This window comes from Betta splendens, chromosome 7, assembly GCF_900634795.4.
Source record: "Betta splendens chromosome 7, fBetSpl5.4, whole genome shotgun sequence".
Classification (NCBI taxonomy): domain Eukaryota; kingdom Metazoa; phylum Chordata; class Actinopteri; order Anabantiformes; family Osphronemidae; genus Betta; species Betta splendens.
In genome coordinates, this window is record NC_040887.2 from 26,735 (window position 1) to 52,064 (window position 25,330).

Below are 25,330 nucleotides of genomic sequence, written 5' to 3' on the forward strand. Positions count from 1 at the left end.
GGCTTTGGCTAAATGAGTTTGAGGCTTTCTAACACCTGTCTGTTTGATTTATTTTGAAAATAAAAAGCTGCTAAACCACTTATAAACAATGTCTTTATTCAAACACACTGTTAAAATATACCTTTTGTTAAATTTTGTGGTTAATGTGGGTGACTCATGTTTTGACTGTGTGAGTGCAATCCCTCGTCTTTGCTCTTCTTATGCAACTTTATTTTTTCTGAATAACATAGTTGATGTCTTAGTTATTTTCTGTTGATTGGAAAGTTATAATTGCGCTGTCTAATTTAAGACATGTTTTCATTCTCCTCAGCTTTTTTGTGTCTTTAGATAGCAGGCATCTCTTAAGAATATGTACATACCCACCGCTCTAACACCTAAACAATATAGTGGCTTCAAATATTTCCGTTATTATAGGTCATGGTAATAGTAATATAATTTCAGCACGCATGGCCTCGTAATGACGTAGCGCGCAGTCCTTCTGCGACTACAGATGCTTATTCAGGTTTTAAACTGCCATAATCTGTTAATAAATGTTTTCCAGTGGTCGTAGATTTTACATAAATAACCATAATAATCATAGGAATTTGTTTTACAGCAGCCGTTGAACTGTTGAATTCTATGACATGACGACAGAACTCAGCAGATCTACATCGACCCATTATTGCTGCAACATGTTTATTCCTATATGTTTACTCTGTGTCGACTCAAAACTGCAGGAGTGAGGAGGCCATTTAAATCAGTGGTGTCAAAATGGTAGTTGAAGTTAAACAACAGTATTCATTACCCACAAATATGATCTTTGCAATATTTATTGAATCTCTAGCCGCAGCAATAAGACAGCATGAAGGAATTACTGGAATATCAACCAAATCAGTAAATCATAAAATAAGTCTATATGCTGACGATGTGTTACAGTTTCTCCTGGAGCCACAGACGTCTCTTCCTACAACTACTGTATCAGCCTCTGTATCAGTATCAGTAGATGAATTCTCAGGATTTTCAGAATACTGTATTAACTGGACAAAATCTATAGTGCTACCACTTTAAGGTGAATAATATCTTCTACCACACTCAGGGAACATTAAACACTTGGGCACTGAATTGTCATCTAGGCTATTAGAGCTTATTGATCTAAACTACAACACATTACTAAAACAAAAAGAAGCCAACTTACCTATACAACTTACTTATTTCACTTATGGGAAGAATTGCCACCATAAAAATGATGATCCTGCCAAAAATGATGATTCCGACTCAGCCAGGCCAGGTGTGGTTTAAGACATTAGACTTAAACATCTCACAGTTTTGTGTGGAAAACCAAGCCACCACGAATTAAAGAATTAGTGTCCCACTATGAAATCACTTGTGCCACTATCAACAACTAAAGTCAATACTTAATGTAAAAACTAAGAATACTCCTATCCAGATGCAACCACCGCCAGCAATAGCACGAATTTATTGATATATCAGGGAAAAGGACAGTATAAAAAATAATCTCTATTTTAATTTCCAATGTTGATTGGATCAGACAGTGAGCCTTCCGATCTCTAAATGGGAAGCTGATCTCAATATCACCACTAACAACACCGTGACAACTCAGAGTGGAGCCCAGGACGCAGAGTCGCAGTCTTACACGCCTCTCTGCATGTTCTCTACAGCCGCGACCCACTCTTAGTCTTAGTTATCGCATAGAGACTGTGTCTGCTTCTCGACCACCTAAACTATACAAGTCACAAACAAATCAAAGAGGAGTGACTTACCAGAATTTAATAAACATCAAAACAGTTCCTCTTACGGAACAAAGTAATAGTAAGCTAATGAAGTGTGGTTTATTAAATATCAGATCTCTCTCATCTAAATCCTTTTTAATAAATGACTTGATAAGTGACCATCACATAGATCTGTTCTGTCTCACTGAAACCTGGCTGCAGCAGGATGAATATGTTACTTTAAATGAGTCGACTCCAATGAGTCACATCAACTATCATGTTCCAAGAAGTACAGGTAGAGGTGGAGGAGTAGCAGCAGTTTATAAATCAGATTTATTAATTACTCCTAAACCTAAACATAGTTATAACTCATTTGAGAGCCTCACTCTGAGCCTTTCTCACCCAGACTCAGCAAACTCAGAAACCAGTTGTGTTTTGTATTGTTTACCGTCCTCCTGCTCCATATTCAGAGTTCTTAACTGAATTTTCTGAATTCTTATCTGACTTAGTTCTTAGCACAGATAAAGTCATTGTAGTGGGAGACTTTAACATTCATGTAGATGTTGACAGCAACTGTCTCAGCACTGCTTTTAACTCCTTAATAGACACTATTGGTTTTACACAGCAGGTAAATGAACCCACTCATCGTTTTAACCACACTCTAGATCTTGTCCTGACATATGGAGTTGAAATTGATAATTTAATAGTTCTTCCCCAAAACCCTCTGTTATCTGACCATTTCTTATTAACTTTTGAATTTAGCACAACTGACCCTATAACAGCTGGAAAGAAATGTTACTATAGCAGGTGTTTATCTGACAATGCTGTTGCCAGATTCAAGCAGATGATTCCATCATCTTTTGCCTCAATGTCTTGCAGATACACAGAGAACAGTCACCTTAATCCTTATGAACAGGTTGACTGTCTTGTAGATGATGCTGCAGCTTCTCTACGTACAATGTTAGACACAGTGGCTCCTCTGAAGAAGAAGACAGTGAATCAGAGGAGGTTAGCTCCGTGGTATAACTCAGACATCCGCAGTCTAAAGCAAAGGACTAGACAACTAGAAAGACAGTGGCGTTCCAACAAAATAAATGTAAACTGCATTGCATGGAAGGACAGTCTAATGAAATATAAAAAAGCACTTTGTGCTGCTAGAAAAACATATTATTCCTCCCTAATTGAGGAAAACAAAAACAACCCCAGGTTTCTTTTCAGCACTGTAGCCAGGCTGACAAAGAGTCATAGCTGTATTGAGTCTACTATCCCCTTAAATCTCAGCAGCAATGACTTTATGAACTACTTTACTAATAAAATTATTATCATTAGAAAAAACATTCAGCAGCGACTTCTTCCAAATGACAGAAAGCACTGTCTAGATCCATTAACTTTAAATTTATTAAATCATCTGTCTTACCTAGACAGCTTCTCCCCCATAACTCATATGGAGTTAACCTCAATAATTAACTCTTCCAAGTCGTCCACTTGTCTTTTAGATCCAATCCCAACCAGATTACTCAAAGAAGTTCTACCTTTAATCAGCTCATCCATATTAAATCAAATCAACCAATCTTTACAACTAGGCTATGTACCACAGGCTTTTAAGGTGGCTGTGGTCAAACCTCTATTGAAAAAACCAACCCTTGACCCTGGACAACTAGCCAACTATAGGCCCAAATTTACCCTTTATTTCCAAGATTCTGGAAAAAATCGTGGCTAAACAATTATCTGACCACCTTAGTGGGAATAACCTGTATGAAGATTTTCAGTCAGGATTTAGAAAACATCATAGCACAGAAACAGCTCTGGTTAGAGTCACTAATGATCTTCTATTAGCTTCGGATAATGGTCTAGTTTCTGTCCTTGTCCTGTTAGATCTTAGTGCTGCATTTGATACAATTGATCATCACATTCTATTACAGACACTAGAACATAGAATCGGGATTAATGGAACAGCATTGGGATGGTTTAAATCCTATTTGTTGAACAGATTCCAGTTTGTTCATGTTAATGATAAATTCTCCACACGCACAAGGATTAGCTATGGAGTTCCACAGGGTTCTGTGCTGGGTCCAATTCTGTTTAGCTTATACATGTCCCCTCTAGGTGAGATTATTAGAAAGCATTCTATTAATTTTCATTTTTACGCAGATGATACTCAGCTATACATGTCCTTGGAACCAAATGAAACAGATCAACTAGTCAAAATTCAGGGTTGTTTAAAAGACATCAAATCCTGGATGTCCCAAAACTTCCTTCAACTAAACTCAGATAAAACCGAGATTCTTATTGTTGGGCCTAAAAATCTGAGAGAGACACTATTGAGTCAGATAGCCACCCTGGATGGCATAACATTAGCTTCAGATTCTACTGTGAGGAACCTTGGTGTCATGTTTGACCAGGATCTCTCTTTTACATCATACATTAAACAAATCTCCAGAACCGCCTACTTCCACCTTAGAAATATAGTTAAAATCAGAAGCATCCTCTCTCAGAGCGATGCAGAGAAACTGATCCATGCATTTGTTACCTCTAGGCTGGACTACTGTAACTCCTTACTCATAGGATGTCCTAACAGCTCCTTAAAAAACCTACAGCTCATTCAAAATGCTGCAGCCAGAGTTCTGACAGGACTTAGAAAGAGAGATCACATTTCTCCTACATTAGCTTCTCTGCACTGGCTGCCTGTAAAATGTAGGATAGAATTTAAAATTCTCCTACTCACATACAAAGTACTCAATGATAAAGCTCCTTCTTATCTTAAAGACCTTATAGTTCCTTATGCTCCCAGCAGAACACTTCGTTCTCAGAGCGCTGGGCTACTTGCGGTTCCTAGAGTGTTTAAATGTAGAACAGGGGGCAGAGCTTTTAGCTACCAAGCTCCTCTCCTCTGGAACCAGCTCCCTCTTCAGGTTCGAGAAGCTGACACACTCTCCACCTTTAAGATTAGGCTTAAAACCTTCCTTTTTGATAAAGCTTATAGTTAGAGATGGTTCAGGTCACTGGCAATTATTGTTAGTCACAGGAACCATCTCTTAGTTAAGCTGCAATAGACATAGACTGCTGGGGGACTTAATTTATACACTGAGCTCCTCTGTTTCCTTCTACCTCCTCTGTCCCATAACCTCCCATCATTGTCCCATGTTTAACTAACCTTGTCTCTTTCTGTCCAGTAGTTGTGCTTCTCTCCTCTCCCCCCCCACCCCCACTCTTTCTCCCTCTCTGTCCTCACCCACAGGTATCATTGGACTCAAAGTTTGGTGTCTGTGATGGGCAGCTGCGGATCCAACCATCCTGCCTGCATCCAGTCCCTGGTCCTACCATCCTGCCTGTGCTCTGTTGTTGTTGTTGCTTGTTGCTGTTGCTGTGCTTTTCTATCTCTCTATCCTCTCACCCCAACCGGTCGAGGCAGATGGCCGCCCACATCCAGTCTGGTTCTGCTGGAGGTTTCTTCCTCGTTAGAGAGGGAGTTTTTCCTCTCCACTGTTGCTGTCAAATTAAATGCTTGCTGTATGTGGGATTTGTTGGGTTTAGTTGTGTGAGGTTTTAAACCTTACTTTGTAAAGTGCCTTGAAATAACTTTGTTGTGATTTGGCGCTATATAAATAAAATTGAATTGAATTGAATTGAATTACACGTTCTGGAATAACATATATTCTAATTTATTCAGAATGACAAAAAATACAAATTTACAACTAATACAATATAAAATTCTTTGTAGAACGCATTATACAGGACAAAGGATGTTCGAAATGGGTCTCACAAACTCAAATATTTGCCCTCACTGTACAGATAACACAGCAGATTCCTACATGCATTCTGGTCACGTTCACCTGTGCAGCAATTTTGGCAAAGAGTATGTGAACACCTGTCAACCTGGTTAAGCTGTCCAATCCCAGCAGCCCCTGCACTTTGTCTTCTAGAAGATCTAAGTGGGCTTGACCTAGAGACAAGCTCATCACACACACTCCTTTCTGCCCCCTGTGTTGCAAAGAAAATCATCCTCATGAACTGGAAAACTTAAAAGAAATTAGGCATTACTCAGTACTTGAACAGCTTGTCAGATTACACCACCTTGGACACATTGTCTGCTTGTTTAAATCAATAATAAAAACTATACTCTGACTGATTCCATTTCCAGGTAGAGATGCGTGGTGCTCGGGTGCTGCACCGTGTCTGGAGCCGTGATGGGGGAATGCCTGGTGGTTGGGAGTGCCTGCCTGCTTAAGGAACCGGGGTAACAGGGCTGGTGGATTCTGGGGTGGCCGCATGGGTCACCTGCGGTGGGGGTGTGGTGGCTCCTGGGACTGGCAGTCCGGTGCCGGAGTAGGGCCATTTTGAGTGTTGGCATTAGCCTGTGTCTGGAGAGCAGCGGTGGGCCTCCCTGCCAGTGTGCAGGGGCGGACCTGGGTATGGAGACCTGGATACCCTGTGTCCGGGAGGTCCCCCCGGTGGTGCCTGCCTGTGCCCAGAGGAGTGTCTCTCCCCTAACCTCCTCCAGCACACAAACCCCAAAGCAAAAACTCAACCTGTCCACCAACACAGCAACATCACACATATTTAGGATTGGCTAAACTAACATCAAATAAACCATTAATCAAGAAGAGTATATATATTTCTTATATACTACTCTTGTAAAAGCAAAGCTGTCCGTTACAATATGGCATTCAGCCTAATACATGCTGCTTATTGAACTGCAGGACAGAACTAACTAACTAACTAAATAAATAAAAACATAAATCAGTGGTGTCACCGCTAGATAGATTTCACACCAGTTGCCAACATGTGGTTTATTTTGTGATTACTCTCAAGTTCACTGGACAAAGCTTGTTTAGCAGAAAAAAAACCCATAGCGTTTCTGCCTTTTACATACAGCACTTCACTTTCCCTCACAGTCACGTATTCATATGTAAATACCTACTGCACACCTAGACTGCAGCAGTAAACTAACTGTTTAAAGCTTTAGAGATGCCTGCCTCATTCCTTTACAAGCCGCAGCAGAAAACCAGTCAAACAATCTTGTAACATGGATTACAGGAACTAAACGCCTGGCAAAACAATGACTAAAGCGTCACAGACAGTCTCCGGCAGATTCCTACAACTGTTAACTACTAACGCTAGCATTAAGTTAACTAGCCACTTTGTGTTTGGGAAAATTGTAAGCGATAAAAAACGTTTAACTGAGTATGGCCTGTCAGTGATATGTTAGCGAAGGTGTTTTTGCTTCATAGGATGTTGGTTAATGGTAAAAATTGTTGTTTAACTGAATATGACCTGTCAGTCACATGTTAACTAACTTAGCACATGTCTTTACTTCTAAGGAATCAGAATCAACTTTAATGGCCAAGTTTGCACAGAACAACCAACAAATTATATGTTGTCTGAATCCGTCTTTGTTTCCTCTTGTGACAAAAAACTTTTGTTTGAGGTAAGTGAGGGAAAACATTATTTGAACCCCGGCTGATTTTGTAAGTTTGCCCACTAACAAAGAAATGATCAGTCTATAATTTCTATGGTAGGTTTATTTGAACAGTGAGAGACAACAAAGACAAAGAAATCCAGAAAAATGGAAAAAAACATAATGCTTTGGGTGTGTTTTTCTGCCAAGGGGACAGGACAATTGCACCGCATCAAAGGGAGGATGGATGGGGCCATGTACCATCAAATATTGGGTGAGAACCTCCTTCCCTCAGTCAAGGCATTGAAAATGGGTCGTGGTTGAGTATTCCAGCATGACAATGATCCAAAACACACGGCCAAGGCAACAAAGGATTGGCTCAAGAAGAAGCATATTAAGGTCATAGAGTGGCCTAGTCAGTCTCCAGACCTTAATCCTATAGAAAATCTGTGGAGGGAGCTGAAGGTTCCAGTTGCCAAACATCAGCCACGAAACATTAATGGCCTGGAGAGGATCTGCAAAGAGGAGTGGGCCAAAATCGCCCCTGAGATGTGTGCAAACCTTGTGGCCAACTACAAGAAACGTCTGACCTCGGTCATTGCCAACAAAGGTTTTGCCACCAAGTACTAAAGCACGTTTTTCAAAGTGATCAAATACTTATTTGCTTCATGGAAATTCAAATTAATTTATAACTTTTTTTTATTTTGGTGGCTACAGCTGTGACGACTGCCAGAGGGAAGAAGTTTGAACAATTTGAGTGCGGGGTGTGTGGGGTCAGTAGTGATGCTGACAGCCCATTTTTTGAGGCCAGTACTGGTGCTCAATGGAAGGAAGCTCAGTCCCAATGATCTTTTCTTCTGACAGGACCACCCGCAGCAGTCTGTGTGTCCTGCTTGGTGGCTGAACCAAACCACACAGTGATGGAGGTGCAGAGGACAGACTGGACAATGGCCGTGAAGAAGATGGTCAACAGCTCCTGGGGCAGGTTGAACTTCCTGAGCTGTCTCAGGAAGTACCACGTCTGGTCCTTTTTGCAGACAGTGTCTATGTGGGGCCTACTTCAGGTCCTGTGACCCGTGATTGTGGACCCTAGGAACCTGAATGAGTCCAAGGTAGATGCTATGTTGTTGTGGATGGTGTGGGGGGGCAGTTCTTCCTGAAGTTCACTGTCATCTCCACAGTCTTGAGCGTGTTGAGCTCCAGCTCGTTCTGAATGCACCACTGGACCTGCTGCTCCACCTCCTGTCTGCATCCAAACTCATCATCTTCCTGGAGGAGCCCAACGACGTTCATGTCATTTGCATACTTCAGGAGTTTTACAGACGGGTTCCCTGAGGTGCAGTCATTGGTATAGAGCGGGAAAAGCAGTGGGGAGAGCACACATCCATGCGGTGTGATATGTGTCAGACTTGGGCAGGCGTCGGACCCACATGCACAGCACAGAGAAGAGGTGATGATTAAACGCAGGTTTATTTTGTAAGGCAGGGTCAGACGGTCCAGGTCATACACAAAGGCTCAGTGATGAAGTACAAAGGGAGCAGGCAATCTCTAGTCCAGTAATCAGGCAAGGTTCGGTACACAGGAGGTCTCGGTGAAGGTACAGGCAAGGATTAAGCAAACTCACGGTCAGATGGTCAGTCACGGTTCTTTCACAGGCGGCGGTACAAACGAGGTTCAGTCAGGAAACAGTGGTCAAGGCAATCAGGGTCAAACACAAAAGGGCTATACATGAATCGCTGGAAAGAAGTTCGGAACTTAACAATCTGGCGGTTAGAGTCTGTGCGAGGTGGATGCTATATACTGGTAGGTGATTACTTAATTACTGACAGGTGTGGATACTGGGAACCGGTAAGTGAACAGCTGACAGAGACAGGAAGTTAACAAAATAAAACAGGACGTGGCGTGACAACAAGACATGGCGTAAACATGACAATATGATGCTGCCCAGCCTCACCTGCTGCCTCCTTTTGGACAAAGGTAGGAAGCTCCTGATTCACTGGCACGTGGGATTGGGGATGGTGAGCAGGGTCCGTTAATGGTGGAGTATTCTAGAGGTACTGGTATTGAAGGCTGAGCTGAAGTCCACAAACAGGATCCTGGCGTTCAGGCTGGTGATAGTGAACTTGCTAGCTGGTCAGCACAGACTCTGAGGCAGTTTAGGGAAACACCGTCAGGTCCCGGAGTTGTCTGGTTTTCTGCCTCTGGAGGAGGCGACAGACATCTCCTTCACAAACGTTCAGTGCAGGTATGGGGTCTGGTGACGGGAGGGTGTGAGTGAGCCAATGGTGTTTTCACAGTGTCAGTGAGCTCATGGATGTCTCTCGCTGCAGCTTCAAAAACCTCCCAGTCAGTGGAGTCAATGCAGTCCTGCAACTCCAGTTTGGACTTCTCCGTTCACCTTTTCACCATCCTGACCACAGGTTTACAGGTTTTAGATTTCTGCCTGTACGTTGGGATGAGGTGAAACAGTGAACAGACAGGACCAGTGCTGCATAGACAGAGCAGTAGGCGTCCTTTAACACAGTGTAGCAGTGGTCCAGTGTGTTCATGTCTTTGCATGTATCTGGGGAGTTCCTGGCTCAGTTTTGCTTTGTTAAAGTCACCCATGATGATGAGCAGGGAGTCTGGATGTTTCCTCTTCACGTCCATTATGTCGTCAGCCAGGTTCTGTAACGCTGTTGTACCCACAGGCCTGAGATGGGATGTAAACGCTGACCAGAACAAACGAGGCAAACTCCTGCGGTGAATACAAGGGATGGCAGTTGACAAAGAAGCACTCAACGTGAGGACTGCAGAACTTCTTCAACATTGTGACAGCTGTACCCCAACCTTTGTTAATATAGAAGCAGGTTCCGCCTCCCTGTGTTTTCCCGGAAAGCTCTGTGATGCGGTCCGAACGATGCGTCAGGGATGTTCTCACTGAGCTAGGATTCGGGTGGCGGATCTGTTCAAGTCCTTGTTTTTTGAGTTGAGGAGCAGAAGAAGAACCAGGGAGCACACGTTAGCCAGGTGTATTGACGGGAGCGGTGTGCTTTCCCTGCTGTCTTAGTTCGGCGAGCTCACCCCCGTGCTTCCATCGTCTGCGTTTCCTGAAGAGCAAAGAGAGCCGCTGCGCTTCCGAGAAGAACCTTCGTGAAAGTTTCCGGTTCTGTAAAAGCCGTGAGAAAGGTTCCGGGAGACAAGTGTTCTATGCTGAGGAGTGCCATGAGGCCGTCTGTGGCTGCATAAAATAAATTAAGAACAATAAAAACACCAAAAAAGTAGAGGATCCTAAAGAGCGGAGAGACATGGCTGCCATCTGCGGTGCCATCTTGGATCTATATACATCTCGGATCTATATTCACAGGGCGTTTATTAGCGGAAGAAAATATTTCCCGTGCATTTCTTGCCTGGAAGAAGACATCCAGTCATCTTGGGGGATGATTATTCCACGTTCTTGAAAACCTGCACTGTAAGTCTTCAAAGTTATTGTAAGTTACAATGGTCAATGCGCTCCACCTGGACTACCCTATATACAGTATATGAAATGCATTTTTACCTTTGTTCCGCAGCTGCTGTAATGCTCAAGCTGGGTAGAAGTGAGCTTTCTCCTAAAATTCAAACATTGAAAAATCAACCCGTGGCTAGTTCTGATATTTCACTTCTTAGATTGTTCAACTGTTTGGTACTATATTCATAGTATATTGTATGGCATAGTTACAGTATGTCTGTTTATTATACTCAAATGAACGATGCATGGGAAATCATGTCTTTTATAACCTTTATTACTTTTGGTTAGGCAACATTAAAGGCAGGGGGTCTACCTGCTATTGAAACAGCCTGGATTCTGATTTTGAATTTTGAAGAAAGTAGAACAAGAATACATTTGTTTTGAGTGTTTTTGTGATTTTAGTGGTCAGGTTTATTTAATTAAATTTAAATAAAAATGTTGCTTTGACTTAGCTTAAGATAAGTGAAGCCATTGAATTGTTGTTGGCAACACGTCACCTTTACTGTAAACACTATGAATCCACACTTGAATTATAGTGGCATCTGATTTGACCAAATATGCTCGGCGGCTTAGTGACCCAGCCAAGGCGAGAATACATTACGAATGCGCCCGATAATGGGGGGAGGGACATGATGAACTAATTTCACTACCCGGGTAACAAACTCAAGCACATAAAATCACGGGCTGAACGCAATGTAAATAACAGTACGACTACACATGGGAACACAGCGATAAAGTCAGCGTGTTCGTTTAGTAGGATTATGGCTCCCACTTATTTGCAACATCTGATGTATTTATTTGCAACGACTAAGTCTTTTGCACAGGAATAATTTAAGCTCTCAATGCAGCAGAGTTGTTTGTAATGACATACTCCAGGACAAAGGCAGAGGCAAAGGCCATCTACAGGCCAAAAGGACGTAACACACACACAAACCAGGTGATAACGTGGTGAAAGTAAAAGCAGATCACAGTAGAGGCTCACAAGTTTAATTGCTGCCACTGTACTGCCGTGTTACAAGATGCTGTGTGGGCTCAGGTTGTCCACAGTTTTAGACTCTCCAGATAGAACCATGAGGTCCATTCACCGCTGCCCGCTGCTGTTGTTTTGGCGAGTCATTAGCAGGCAGTTAGCATGCTGTTAGCGCGCTGTTAATTGCTAGCTTCAGCCAAACAACAACAAGCTGGATGCTGTGACCCGTATGACGTCAATGCTTCTGGAAAGAGGTGTGGTCATTAACTTGTGCGACAAACTCCTAAAGCAAAGTTTTCCACCAGTGGGAGATGAGCAGTGTGGACAATCTACAGGGCTTTGTGGAACGAAAACTTACCTTATTGAGACAGTAAAGTCCAATATTCTTTAGCATGAAAAAATCATATGCAGGCACCTTTAAACAGTCACACATTTGCGCACACACAGTGTCACTCTATTGATCTTTGGGCACATTCTGGGGATTGGCCAACACAAAAAGGCAACTTTGGACAAAACATAGAGGATAACTTCTGTGATCAGTCAGTGACAACTAATTATCTGTGACGTCACCACTTGTCAAGGCTCATTTACAGACATGATGGCACCAGCCTGTTAAGGTAACCTTCTGCTTTGTCTGTGATACAAAGGTGAGGAGGAAACGTCTGCATCAGGAGCACAAACGCCTATGAGCTCACGCTCCACTATCAGTACACGAAGCAATAACTATTCAGATTCAACATCAGGGGCCCGTTTCAAGAAGGAGGTTTTGTGGAAACTCTGAGTTTGTTAATCCCGAAATAAGGAAAACTCTGAGTTTTCGGTTTCAGAAAGAGGGGTTACTTAAACGCGTAAAGCGGGGTAAGTTTAAACCCGTTTCAAGAAGCGAGGTAATCGAAACTCAGAGTCAGTCACTATGGCAACTTACTCTGTGAACCTAACCTGGTCCCGAGCAGGATTTATTCGGGAAACCCAGAGTTTCCTTCGGTCTCCGCCCCTTTTTAAAGTGAACACTGTTTAAATACCTCGTTTAATCTTTCAGTACATTCATAGATTTCACCTGTTTCCTTCGCGCAGAGACCAAAATGTCCATTTCTAGAGGATCCTGTAGATGAGGACGCTGTATTAATTCACACGGCATTGAATTTCCGCCGCGAGAGGATTTTAAGCCACGAGTAAATTTTCTGTCATATCGCCGTGCATATTTATTTTAGCGTTACCATTTTTCTCGAGACTCCATACATACACTAATAATCTTATCCACCCATACGTCAAACACATCACCCAACGTGGCAGTGCTTTTACATCCGAACAGATTCTTTGTGTTGCGTTACGTTGTTTTTTTTTGCAAACGGTAGTAAAACATTAGAGATGCTGAGCACATTAGTCAAGCCACTGTTTGTAGAATAGTTCGACCTCAAGCGCTTTCCTTGACACAAACTACTTAAAGCCATTAAAGAGGAGTTTCACAGGATTCATCAAGGCTAATCTGAAAAATGATGATCAGTTAATAATATCTTGCTGTTATCTGAAATAAACTGATAAATGTGCAGGTACACTGACTACTCTTTCTAATGGTCACTGTAACTGACATTACATTGTTTACATCACCAAGATCATATGTGATGCTGCACATATCATAAACGTGAACTCATGAATATATCGTGAGTCAACCCTAAATAACAGGCTGCACTGGGGTAAGTACATGTATGTCCTATAAACTTATTTCAATGCATGCACTACACACTCACAGGAACACTTCTATGCAGCACTAATGTAATGTGAACTTTCTTCTAGGAGAGATTGACGGCTTTCTGCTGGAGATAGGGGTTAATGCCAGCCCACACTACTGACCCCTGACCCAGAACCTGAAGCAGGCCCCCAGCAGCGCTTTAATGTGGCACTACAGAACAAGAGCCCGGGTGGAAACGACCGTCACCTCTGGGTAACACCTGAGAGGCCTGTGATATTAATGTGGCATGTGTTGTTCTCCACAATATTGCAATTATTAAAGGGGAGCAATGGCCTGCCCTACAAATACAAGACCCTGATGAAGACTTCTTCCATCACGGTAATCTGTAGAGTGGATGGACAGTCAGAGGTGATTTGCCATAATATCTTAATCAGCCATCACCACCACCAATAAAAGAAACTGAATAAATGCAAATTATAATTTATTTGGTTTTCTCCATTTCCTACAAATACAAAGGCAATTGTTAGATTTTATGATTCTTCCAATAATTCATACAATTCACCTTTAACTATACACTCACCTCCAGCTTGTGTTTGGGAATTTCAATTTCTAGATCTGTCTTTTCAATGTGAAAACATTACACCCATGTTGAAAATGCTGCTGCACTGCTATACTCTGCATGCTATTTAGTTATTTAATATGTCAAATGTTGTAAAGTCAGGTAGTCTATGCCCATGACATGATGGTGCCTTATACTGTACCTGTCACGTTCTTTTATGCCTGCAGGATTGTGCCTACATAAAAACTAAAATTAAATTTTTCTATTATAACGTGTTTTGGGTAACTTTTAAAAACCTAGTTAGATTAATGTAATAATTGCTCTCCATAAAACGTATTGGATTACTGAATTATCTTTACTTTACAAATCCCACATCAACCACAACAGGAATTTTTAAAATGCATAGACATAACACTGCACTTTTAATTCAAACAAACATCGGTATTTTATGCAATTACTGAAGTAACTCCTTAGATGAGTGAAAAATTACTTTATAAGTCCTTACTTTACGAGTGAAATATAACAACAATACTAAAATTATTTAGTATTTAGTTACGCTGAACACTGTATGATTAAAATGTAAACTTACGCATTGACTCGAGCAGCTATTTTCTTCCAAGCTAATTCTTTCTCTTTCGCCGCTGCAGCCGTGTTGCTTTTTCTACCGATTATAGGCTCGTAGTCGCTATATGCTTGACGTATCATATCCATTTCCAGATGTCTTTTGTTGTCCTGTTGCCATGGTGACTCGTAATATCTTCACTCCATTGATCAGGGCTTTGTATCGTCGCGGTGCACGCGCTTAACTCGGAGTCAGGCAACTCAGAGTTGCTTAAACCAACTCTTTTCAGCTGTTCTGAAACTGAAAACTCCAGGTTTGCAAACTCAGAGTAAATCAACTCAGAGTTTAGTTTAAACTCAGAGTTTGTTAAACCTCCTTCTTGAAACGGGCCAACGAGTCAGACTGATAAACATGCAGTGAGTAAACAAACACTAATATAAATGCAATAATACCATAAAAACAACAGAACACACAGAGAAATGACATCAAAGTGCAAAACAGAAACAGACATCTGTTTTTAACCACTAACCTTTTAAAATAACTTCACTCACTGAAATGATAGTACCAATAGGAAGGTCCAGAGATAGACTGAGGGAGGAGAACACTATGGGAGCCAAGGCAGGCAAAAGGTAACAGAAGGAGGAACCAGAGAATCAGTGTGTGTGGAGGAGGCTTTAGCAGCTAAACCTACAGGCAGCTCTGACCATCAGCTTCATTACAGGACATACGTTTGACATGTCCTTAGAGTAGATATAACTGATTATCAGCTAAACAGCAGCTGTGATTGATGATCATTAACTGTTCACAGCCAGGAAGTGATTTATGGCTCCACCCACACTCGACAGATGGCTAATGGAGGCAATAAAAGACAGTGAGTTCATGACAGACTGGAGGCGCCGAGGGGTCAAGTGATGTCAGTTGGGAGGGCAAACCTAGTTACACTAGGCTCAGGGTTCAGGTTAAACCCAGTTCAGATGTTTACAACGCAAGACCAGGATTCCGAGTTAGGAAACTTAGTGTCAGTTCCCTCATTGTCAGGTTAGTAGAGAGGTTAGTGTGGCTTTACTGGTGTGACTGGTCTCTGGATTCTGAACTAAACACGGATCCTTATCTGACTGGCCACAGTCCTCGTTCAGCTTGGCTCCACCAAACATTTAAAACTAAACTTTGTCCATATAAGCAAACAGGGTTCCTGCTGCTTATTCCATGTTTACTCCCCATTAAAGCAACACACGCAGATTAGGCTTCATTCACTAACATGTGCAGTTAATCTGATGCTTTTAGAGATGGAACCTACAAAAGTTATACAGTCTCAATCCTGCATCTTGCTGAGGCAAAACAATGAGGACATGGAGAAAAGGGAGAAAAGACAAAACAAGAAAAACATGGAGAACAGGGAGGGCATAAAAGACAGGGAGAAGGGAGAAAACAGAGGGAATATGGAGAACAGAGAGAACATGAAGAAAAGGGAGTACAGAGAAAACACGGAGAAAGTTGAAAACATTGAGAACATGGCGAACAGAAAGAAAAGAGAAAACATGGAGAACAGAGAAATCATGGAGAACTCAGAAAACAGGTAGAAAATAGAGAACAGAGAAACCAAGGAGAACAAGGGGAACATGGTGAACAGGGAGTAAAGAGAAAACATGGAAAACATGGACAGCATGGCGAACATATAAAACATGGAAAGCATGGCAAACATGGAGAAAAGAGAAAACATGGAGAACAGGGAGAATATTATTACTTAGTAATATTTAAGAATGAAGAGACACTCAGTTTGCTCCATAATTTCTATGCTGAGAAATTATAATTTATTCCTCCGGTAAGACGCCATGGCAGATGGTTTGCCGTGGGTTCAAAAACTACAACTGGTTCTTACTGGTTTCCTCTATACCTGCCCCAGCAATGGTCAGACTGAGAGGGGGCGGAGCCAGGCTGAGATGGGGCGGGGCCAACCTGCTGGAGCACAACTTCTCAGTCCACCATTGTTTTTCATGCATACACCTACAGCACTAATATTCAATGGCCTGACGACCTGCCCTGGATTATTAAGAACACAACCAGTTTTATAGTGTTAGGACAGTCTGATATTCAGGGTTACTTGTATGATCCAGAGCGCAGCCCAGATGAATGGACGAAGCTGTCACAGCCGAATGGCGCCTGCAATGTGTTGACAGCGAGGCAGCCGACAGCGGGGAGATTCTATCATGGGGCAGCTTACAGGAGCTGTGTGCAGTAGACAGCTAGTGGTCTACACCACACGCCGATGTGAACAACTGAATATCCCTGTGCTGAATTTCACCGCTGCTGATGTTGTTCGGATGAAGTTGCGGATTCTACTGCTGACGACACACCATCAGCTTTGGGCTATACGTGGACAGAGAAGCTGGAAAGTAGCTTCAAGATACCGAGAAGAAACTAGAAAAACAGCTGCTGCTTCTCGTGTTGTGTCGGGAATAGCGTTAGCCTACGTTGCTAACATTAGCCTGTGTAATAGCTTGTCTAGCAGCAACTCTAATACTCTGGCTCATACAACTAATGTACAACAACTTGAATATTACTGCTGTAAGTATATGCAAGGAAAACAATGGCGGATGGAGCAATTGTGTTCCAGCAGACTGGCTCCACCCCGTCTCAGTCTGATCGTTGCTGGAGCAGGTACAGAGGAAACCAGGAAGCACTAGTTGTAGTCTGTGAGCCCATGGCAAATAATCTGCCAGTCTGTGTTGGAAGAGGAATGACATGCATATACATTATGAATCATGTGTGTGAATCGAGTGTCCCTTCATTCTTAAATACTACCCGACATTGTTTGGGTTAACCCTCAACCCTCAAAATTGTGTGTTTTTCTTTAAGGACATAGAGAACAGAGAAAACATGGCGAACGGGGAAGCCAGTCAGAGCTGCTCCCACTGAACCAATAATCACTAGATTGTCTCCATTTGTTTTAAACAAATTGTTGCTCAAAGTAGCAGATCAGGGTATTGAAGATGGTTCTAAGTTGGGGCATAGCAGCTGCTCAGGCCAAAGGCAGCTGCACAGTTACATACGAATTACACACAGTGTGACATGGTGACAACACTGTAATCTGAGCAGCGCTTCCAGGTTCCTTCACTGTCCCCCAATCCAAAGTTTCATTTTATTTAGTCACAGAAAATCAGGGGGACGGTCCACGTCGAGACAGAGGCAGGAAGGGAGGAAGGAAAAGGCTGCTCCAGCCGAGGAAATGGAGCAGTGCAGCAGTAAAAACAGCTTTTTAACAGCCAGCAGGAGCTTCCTTCTCGTCCTCCTCTCTCACACACAGACACAGCTGACATGTCCTTCCTAAATTTAACAACCACGTGCTTAACCCCAAGCTAAACCTAGTTCACTTGGGGTCCAACAGGCCCGTCGTGATGCTGCTGATTTTTCCTCAGTGCTCGACCTGCTGGTCTTTGTCATGAAAGACTAAAGCCTGTGGGGACTTTAAACAGGTTGGCTGATTACGTCAACTGTAAATTGTTTTAACTAAGAAATCAATTAAGCTGAAGGAGATAAATGTAAAGATTTGCCAAAAGGTTTACGAAACAGTTTTCACTGTGTCTCAACCGTCCGCCATAGACCTCAGGCCTTCTGTTCCTGTGGCTGTTTGTGCTGACCTCAGTCAGGCCAACTCAACAACTTTCTGCTATTCTGTGAACTGCAGACCGAGCCATGGACCTGCCTGAGCTCACTCCCATGAATTGGACCCAACTTCTCCACAGCTTTACTTTTACATCTATTCATAGTCCTCCTGTCAGACCCACCCACTGAAGGAGGCTCAGGCCGCCAGCACTAGGTCTCACAGTACGGTAGTTTCTTCCTTTGTTCATGCACATTTATTTATTTATTCATCTCTTATTCGTAAAACATGTGGATAAATGAGAACCATCAACAAAACCCTGAAAAAAAACATTACATAATGACACCAGTAATATGTGAAGCCTTAAAGGAGCATGTTCGGAACTAATGCAGGTCTGGGGGGGGGGGTCTATTGTTGATCCAGATTAGGGTGTGGCCTCCCCATAGCTTACGCGTACACACACAGTCAAGTGTAAATGAAGTGTCCTTGATCACACCCACTGCTGAGCCCCAAACCCCCCAACTGCTAAGCCCCCCTCCTCACCGCTGAGCCTCCCGTCAGATGTGTCTATGTGTAGCTGGAGGTGATTATTAAATATTAATCAAAAAGATGCTGATTCTGCTAGATCGCTCCCTGTGGACCCAGTTCATTAATGCTGCCTCCTTATCAAACACCCTGACATCAGCCCAGTACAATAAAACTGATCAGAACCTGATTACAGTGTTCTGTCCAGACCTGCTCCTGCTCATATATTGGTTAGTGTTAGAAAGAAAAATTTCAGTTCTACTGTTAAACCAGATTCTACCAGGCGGAGATCTTGGATTCTACCAAGATCTTCGCCTGTTGTTCAATACAAACTATTTTCAGACCCTCTGATCAGGCCCAGGATCTGTGTTGTCTCAATTTCAGAACTCCTTTTGTCCTGGACCCATTCTACCACAGGAGATGTTGACCACCATCATTAGCTCCTCAACACAACTGTTTCTGTGTCTTTATTCTCCATAGTCAATATGTGTCTAGTGGAACTGGTGCGAGTCCGGTTTGCAGATTACATCACATTAACCCAGTGTTGGAGCTTAAAGGCGATTAAGCAGAAACTGTGATCAGACTCTGAATCTGTTCTCAGACTGAGTCCTGCAGATTAGTTCTTCCCTGGATTTAACAATAGTCCTCTATTGTATTGAGACTATCTCGGCCATTAACATAGTCTCTCACTCAGAGAACCCCCCGATTCTTGCGCTAATTGGGGTTCTTGCAGGTCACCTGACCTGACCCAGAGTTTCTAGTTTAAACATGTTTCTTTCTCACCTTCTCGCCAGACTCCATTCAGAAAACAACAGATTGCAGGTTTTCTCAGTACCTAAACATACAGTTTTACATAGACAACGTGAAAGTCATGTGAAGACAAACATCCTTAGTCAGAGCTGCACCATCATCGTATTACGTGTGTAGATCAACTCCCACCAAACTCCATTCATTTTTATTCTGATTTTCAAGTCGTTATAAATTGAGAGTATAATATCTAATTCCAGATTATATTTCTGAAACAGTTTTGTGCAAGACCATGTGTCACTGTGTCTGATCACTTACTGTATTAGCAACAAACATTCACTCAATCATTTAAAGACTAGAGTAACAGAGCCAGAGAAACTGGCTCGCCAGCCCGAGACCACTGGGCCGCAAATGTTCTTTGTCCCACTCTAAAAGCCGTGAATACTTCACACTGTCAATGTTTTGTCTTACAGAAAAAGTAAAATGCAAAGTTCCACATTGGTTCTAGTTGTTGTTGGTCACGTGGTCCAGACAGAAGCAGAGTGTTGGAATGTGAGCTATTCAGATTGGCTGCGGGCTGAGCCGAGCCGAGCCAGGACAGGCTGGAAAACGCAGTATACGGTGCCAGTGTTCCATTCACATACATATTGCGATGAAATTGACCGAAGAGGTTCTGTAATACTGTGGCCAGAGCCGCGCCACCAACGGGAACCCGCTGCAACGTCTCTACTTTTAATCTCGCCGTAGTGATTTAAAGGTTATTAATTGAATAAAGCACCGAAAATTGGCGTTAAACGCTGAAATAAAATGCCCGTCTGGAAGCCGAACTAGAGATGGCACGCTGTGGTTTCCGGAACTATCTTAAGTCACTTCTATCACATTTAATATCCACTAACGCAAATACAACATTTGAAAAACATCGCGTTTCTAAAGCGAGACTGGCGCGTGCGGCGGGCGCGCCGGGGTCCGCAGACGCTCCTGCGGCTGGAACTCGGGACAAGTTGAACCGTGAAACAGACGGCGTGAACCGGTCAGACTTACCTGAGCTCTGTAAGATGCTGCGCGGGCCGCCGGGAGGAGCCACCAGAAACCAGAACGGTCCAGCAAGACGCGAACCGCCACGATCCGCACCGACAACCCACAACAGGTTTGACAGAAACCCCGCCCCGCTGCGCCCGGCGCCGGGAAGCGAAGGTGGTGCCTGGCTCCTCTGCAGGAATAGAACCCACAACCTGGTTCTGTTCTTTTGTTTGCCGTTTTCACTTAACAAAAACCCACCAACTTTAACTAGATGATCCTCTGGTCTGGGCCAACACCAGATACCTCGGAATGGTCTGTGGTGAACAGGCTTCAATGTCTCAGATCATAGCAAATGTGCAACACAGAAAAGTGTTACATACAAGTTGCCAGAGCATCAACAGCACCAGTAAAGTCTGATGACTGACCTGGACTGTTGCTACTTGATTCTCATTCCACTTGTTCTTGTAGAACTCTTCTAAATCACCACCTCTAATCTTTTTTACTTTACAAAACACAAAAATTCATTTTATTCATTCACAAATGCATTATTTTATTTAGTTCCGACGTCTCCATTATTTCACCCTAATTTTCATTATTGCACATTAACATATTTTCACATTATTTATTTACTGATCAATAATAGAAATAATAAAATCTGTAAAGACCCTAAGATAAAAAAATGGCACACATTTAAAAACAGCTCACATGACACAAACACATAATGTTTAGGAGAATCAGTTAAGATATTCCACCTGAAACTATTTTGTGAGCTGGGCTCTGGGAGGCATTCACTGACACTAATCTTTTGCTGTGTTTACATTTTCGTTACCAATGGTTTTTCTTACTTCTTAATTTTTCTCATCTTACTTTGGGTGGAGATGAACGGCCACCTTTGAAGACTCAGAGGTTGTTTGCAGTGCTAAAATCAAAGCGTCTGTGAGAATCAGGCCAATGTGTGACGTGACACACTGACAAGTCGACAAGAGTCGACAAACGTGTACGTGTAAAATTGCAACGTGTGTTTGCAATTTTTAACTAAGAAATTCTGAACGTGCAATAGACGCAGCACAGAGTCATGACAGAACATTTAGTTTTGATGGACATTTCCTGCAGCTGAAAACAAAAACAACATGTGTGGTAACACGCAAAACCTTGGACATGACACTTCACAGATTAGGCTCAGACTGTGGATCATCCCAGGTTCAGGTGGCTTATGGACCTTCAGGTAAAGTCACAAGAGGTGCTGAGCCGGTGGCTCCTCCTCCTCTCTCTCCCCCAGCAGAACACACAGCTCTGACAGTCTCTGCTGCATCTTGGGGATCCCCAACAGCTGATTCTCCAAGTGCCGCTTCTCCTCCTAAAACCAGAACCCAGACCAACTGGAATGATCTGTCATGTGATTTAGATAGAAACCGGACATTGGCTGCTCTAACGTTTTCATACGTTGATTCGCGTGGTGGAGATGAGCTGTTGCAGCAGTCACATGAACATATGGGTCCATATCACCACGGAGAGTAGGTGATATGGACCCATATGAAACAAGGAGCTATTTCATATTCCTCTCGAGGATTGTCAGGTGAATAGATGATTACACTAACGCCTGTTTAAAGAAGCTGCCACATGCAGATAGTAAAGAAGACATAAGGATTAAAACAAATAAAAACCTATTTTAAAAATTTGCTAGTTTAAAAATCAAAAAAAAAGGACTAGGACTGATGACCCTCAGGTTCTCATTGGGTTCCCTGCATTTTTGAGATTAGAGCAGACCTGCAGTGAAAGACGAGTGGACGCATCCAGGCGTTCAAACCTCCACCCTCCCTCTCCATCAAACTGCAGCAGGTGAGAATGGTATTCCCTGTTGGAGAGAATGCAGAGAAGAAAGGTTGAGACTCTGGGTGTGGTAGCAGAACCCAGCTCAGAACTTTGCTACCCTCTGCAGGCTGAAACACAAACGGCTCAAAACTAGCTTCAGAGGTTGGAGCTCACGTCACATCTGTGCTGACTAATACTCTACACTACTCACCACAAGGATGGTCGATGTGTGATTGACAACAGAGCTATCCTAGCATCCTTTGCAGCCTGAAAGATTTTTCCCTCTACATCAATGCTGACGGCACTTGTACATTCATCCAACAGAGCGTACCGAGGTCTATGTTAGACACAAACAACAGACAGTCATAATTCGTGAGTTTGTGATCCAGGTTAGAGTGTGAGGAGGGAACAGAGGAACCCATCATGGTCAGTTCTGAAGACATCATCTGTGTCAGACAATAAAGACTTACCGGTGGTAGAACATACGAGCCATCCCCATCCTCTGTTTCTCTCCTCCAGACAAAACGTCCTTCCAGTCACTGACGGCCTCCCAACCTGACAGACAAATGCATGGTCACAGGATTCAAGATTCAAGAGTCAAAAAACCTTTATTAATCCCAGAGGGAAATTGTTTTACACACTTTAAACACTGTCACAGTTACACACAGGCAGGAAGGTAGGGAGAATGCTAACACATCTATGCACACTCACAACTAATTACTAGCTAAAGTTTTATTATACATGTTATTGCACGGATGGAGATCAACCCTTACAGCCAGAGGAGGAGTTGTACAGGCTGATGGCATCGGTAGGAAGGATCTCCGGTGGCGTTCTGTGGAGAACCTAATACCGATCAGCCTCTGACTGAAGGTGCTCCTCTGTCCAGCCACACACTGTGTGGGGGTGGAGGTGTCTATAGTGAGGAGTTGGACCAGCATCCTCCTCTCAGCTACAGCATGTAGGGGGTCCAGCTCCACCCCCAGAACAGAACCAGTACCTCCTGATCACTTTGTCCAGTCTGTTACTGTCTGCTACATTCATGCTGCTGCCCTACAGACCACAACCTAAAACACTGGACCCACAGACTCACAGAACATCCTCAGCATGGTGCTGAAGACATTAAAGACCTAGAACAACGAGAAAATGGGTCATTTGACCCTTAGCACTGGGCGTGCCCATCCCCGGCTGACACCGCTTCCCTCCAAAACAGGGCACCTTTGAGTTCTGACTTTGTGTGAAAAAACGTTGTGTGTGTTACTGGTCATAACAAAATGTAAAAATCCAGTTTGTGGCCAGATTCTTACAGCTTGAGTGACACAACTCTATGCCCTGTATGGAAATGCACCCCTCCCCGGCTGGCCGCGCCCAGCCCACAGATACCGCTTCCCTCCAATACGGTGCACCGCTTAGTTCTGACTTTATTAAAAAAAAAAAAACGAGTTCTTACTTTATGTGTAAAAGAAATGTTTGTGCTACTGGTCATAACAGAATGTAAAAACCCACAAAATCCAGTGTCTGGTCAGATTCTTAGAGTTTGAGTGACACAACTCTCCTGTCCTGTATGGAAATGCACCCCTCCCCAGCTGTCTGTGCCCAGCCTCACAGGTACTGCTTCCCTCCAAAACGGGGCACCTTTGAGTTCTGACTGTATGTACTAAAAAACTTTGACTTCTGACTTTATGTAATGTTGAACTTTGAGTTCTGACCTTATGTGTAAAAAACTTTGACTTCTGACTTTATGTAGTGACATCCCTCACTGTAAAAATGCATCACAACTTTGCACAGAGCAAATTTGTTACTTTGGATTTTATTTCAACAAGATCTAAACTTTATTTTAGAGATAGAGTACATGGCATCCCTCACTTCAGAAATGCGTCACAACTTACTCCTTTGATCAGTGACACACACAGAAAGAGAAAACTTCGTTTTAGAGAAGTTTTACACATAACACCACAACTCACATGAGGCAGTGTCTATCGACCCGGCTTGCTGGCCACCCCCAGCCCATTCTGTTATGGGCTTGTCATAACAGAGGCCGCTTCCCTTCAAAAAGGGGCATTTTTGAGTTCTGACTATATTTAAATCTGTTGTATAAAAAAAAAAAAAAAAACGCATGTGTGTGGATCTCTCCATAAGATGGTATGGTGAGGCACAGGTTCAGCGTGCCTTCCTTCCCCCTGTGGTGAGCCAGTGATGACCCGATTTGTGTAACAAAAGCAGCTGGTCACAGATGATTTTGGATGTTAGCCAAAACAAATGGGGTGTTTCGACCATGGCTAGACCAATCCATCCTCAGCTACAGGTATCATCGAACTCAGAGCTATGTGTGTTGGGCAGCTGCAGATCCAACCATCCTGCCTGTGTCCAGTACCTGGTCCAAAAATCCTGCCAGTGTCCAGTACCTGGTCCAACCATCCTACCAGTGTCCAGTCTCTGGTCCAACTATCCTGCCTGTGTCCAGTCTCTGGTTCAACTTTCCTGCCTGTGTCCAGTCTCTGGTCCAACCATTTTGTATCCAGTCTCCGGTCCAACCATCCTGACTGTGTCCAGTCTCTGTTCCAACCATCCTGACTGTGTCCAGTCTCTGGTCCAACCATCCTGCCTGTGTCCAGTCTCTGATCCAACCATCCTGCCTGTGTCCTGTGAAATTGTAATTAAAGGCTTGCTGTATGTGGGATCTGTTGGGTTTAGTTGTGTAAGGTCTTATATATAAAAAAAAAAACTCCCACCCTACACGTGTGGTCTCATCTGCTTTTCCAAGCTCGGGTCCTCTACCAGTGGCCAGGAAGCTTGAGGGTTCTGCGCAGTATCGATGTTCTAAGGACTGCACTTTTCTGGACTGAGATGTCAGATGTTTTTCCAAGGATCCGTTGTAGCCACTCCTCCAGTTTGGGGGTCACATCCCCCAGTGCGCCAATCACCACAGGCACCACTGTGGCCTTCACCTTCCAAGCCTTCTCCAGTTCTTCTCTGAGCCCTTGGTATTTCTCTAGTTTCTCATGCTCCTTTCTCCTGATATTGCCATTGCTTGGTATTGCCACATCCACCACCACGGCTTTCCTTTGTTCTTTGGCCACAACCACAATGTCTGGTTGGTTCGCCATTCTGTCTGTCTCTATCTGAAAGCCCCACAGGATCTTGGCTCGCTCGTTCTCGTTCACTCGGGAGGTGTTTCCCACTTTGATCTTGGGGTTTCCAGTCCATACTCCGCGCAGATGTTCCTGTATACTATGCCAGCCACTTGGTT

At 43.3% G+C, this 25,330-nt stretch overlaps 2 protein-coding genes across 11 annotated transcripts in view; both read right to left on the bottom strand.

Annotated features, from left to right (window-relative positions):
• plxnb3 (plexin B3) overlaps nt 1-20,573 on the bottom strand; it is a 47,278-nt gene extending 26,705 nt beyond the window's left edge. Inside the window, exon 1 of one of the 3 annotated variants that reach the window (XR_005897889.2) lies at nt 20,293-20,573. The gene's annotated coding sequence lies outside the window, so the exon portion shown is untranslated. The remainder of the gene's footprint in view (nt 1-20,292) is intronic. The other 2 variants (XM_055510117.1, XM_029156750.3) reach the window with 2 other exon arrangements.
• A 211-nt stretch (nt 20,574-20,784) lies between these two features.
• Nucleotides 20,785-25,330, bottom strand: part of abcd1 (ATP-binding cassette, sub-family D (ALD), member 1) — a 58,538-nt gene continuing 53,992 nt past the window's right edge. For 6 of the 8 annotated variants that reach the window (XM_029156393.3, XM_029156391.3, XM_029156388.3 and 3 more), the window contains 4 exons: nt 22,554-22,638; nt 22,295-22,420; nt 22,039-22,126; nt 20,785-21,628 (listed from right to left, as the gene is read on the bottom strand). In XM_029156393.3, the coding sequence (XP_029012226.1) occupies nt 21,503-21,628; nt 22,039-22,126; nt 22,295-22,420; nt 22,554-22,638 (425 nt within the window). In that variant the 3' untranslated portion in view covers nt 20,785-21,502. The remainder of the gene's footprint in view (nt 21,629-22,038; nt 22,127-22,294; nt 22,421-22,553; nt 22,639-25,330) is intronic. The other 2 variants (XM_029156394.3, XM_029156389.3) reach the window with 2 other exon arrangements.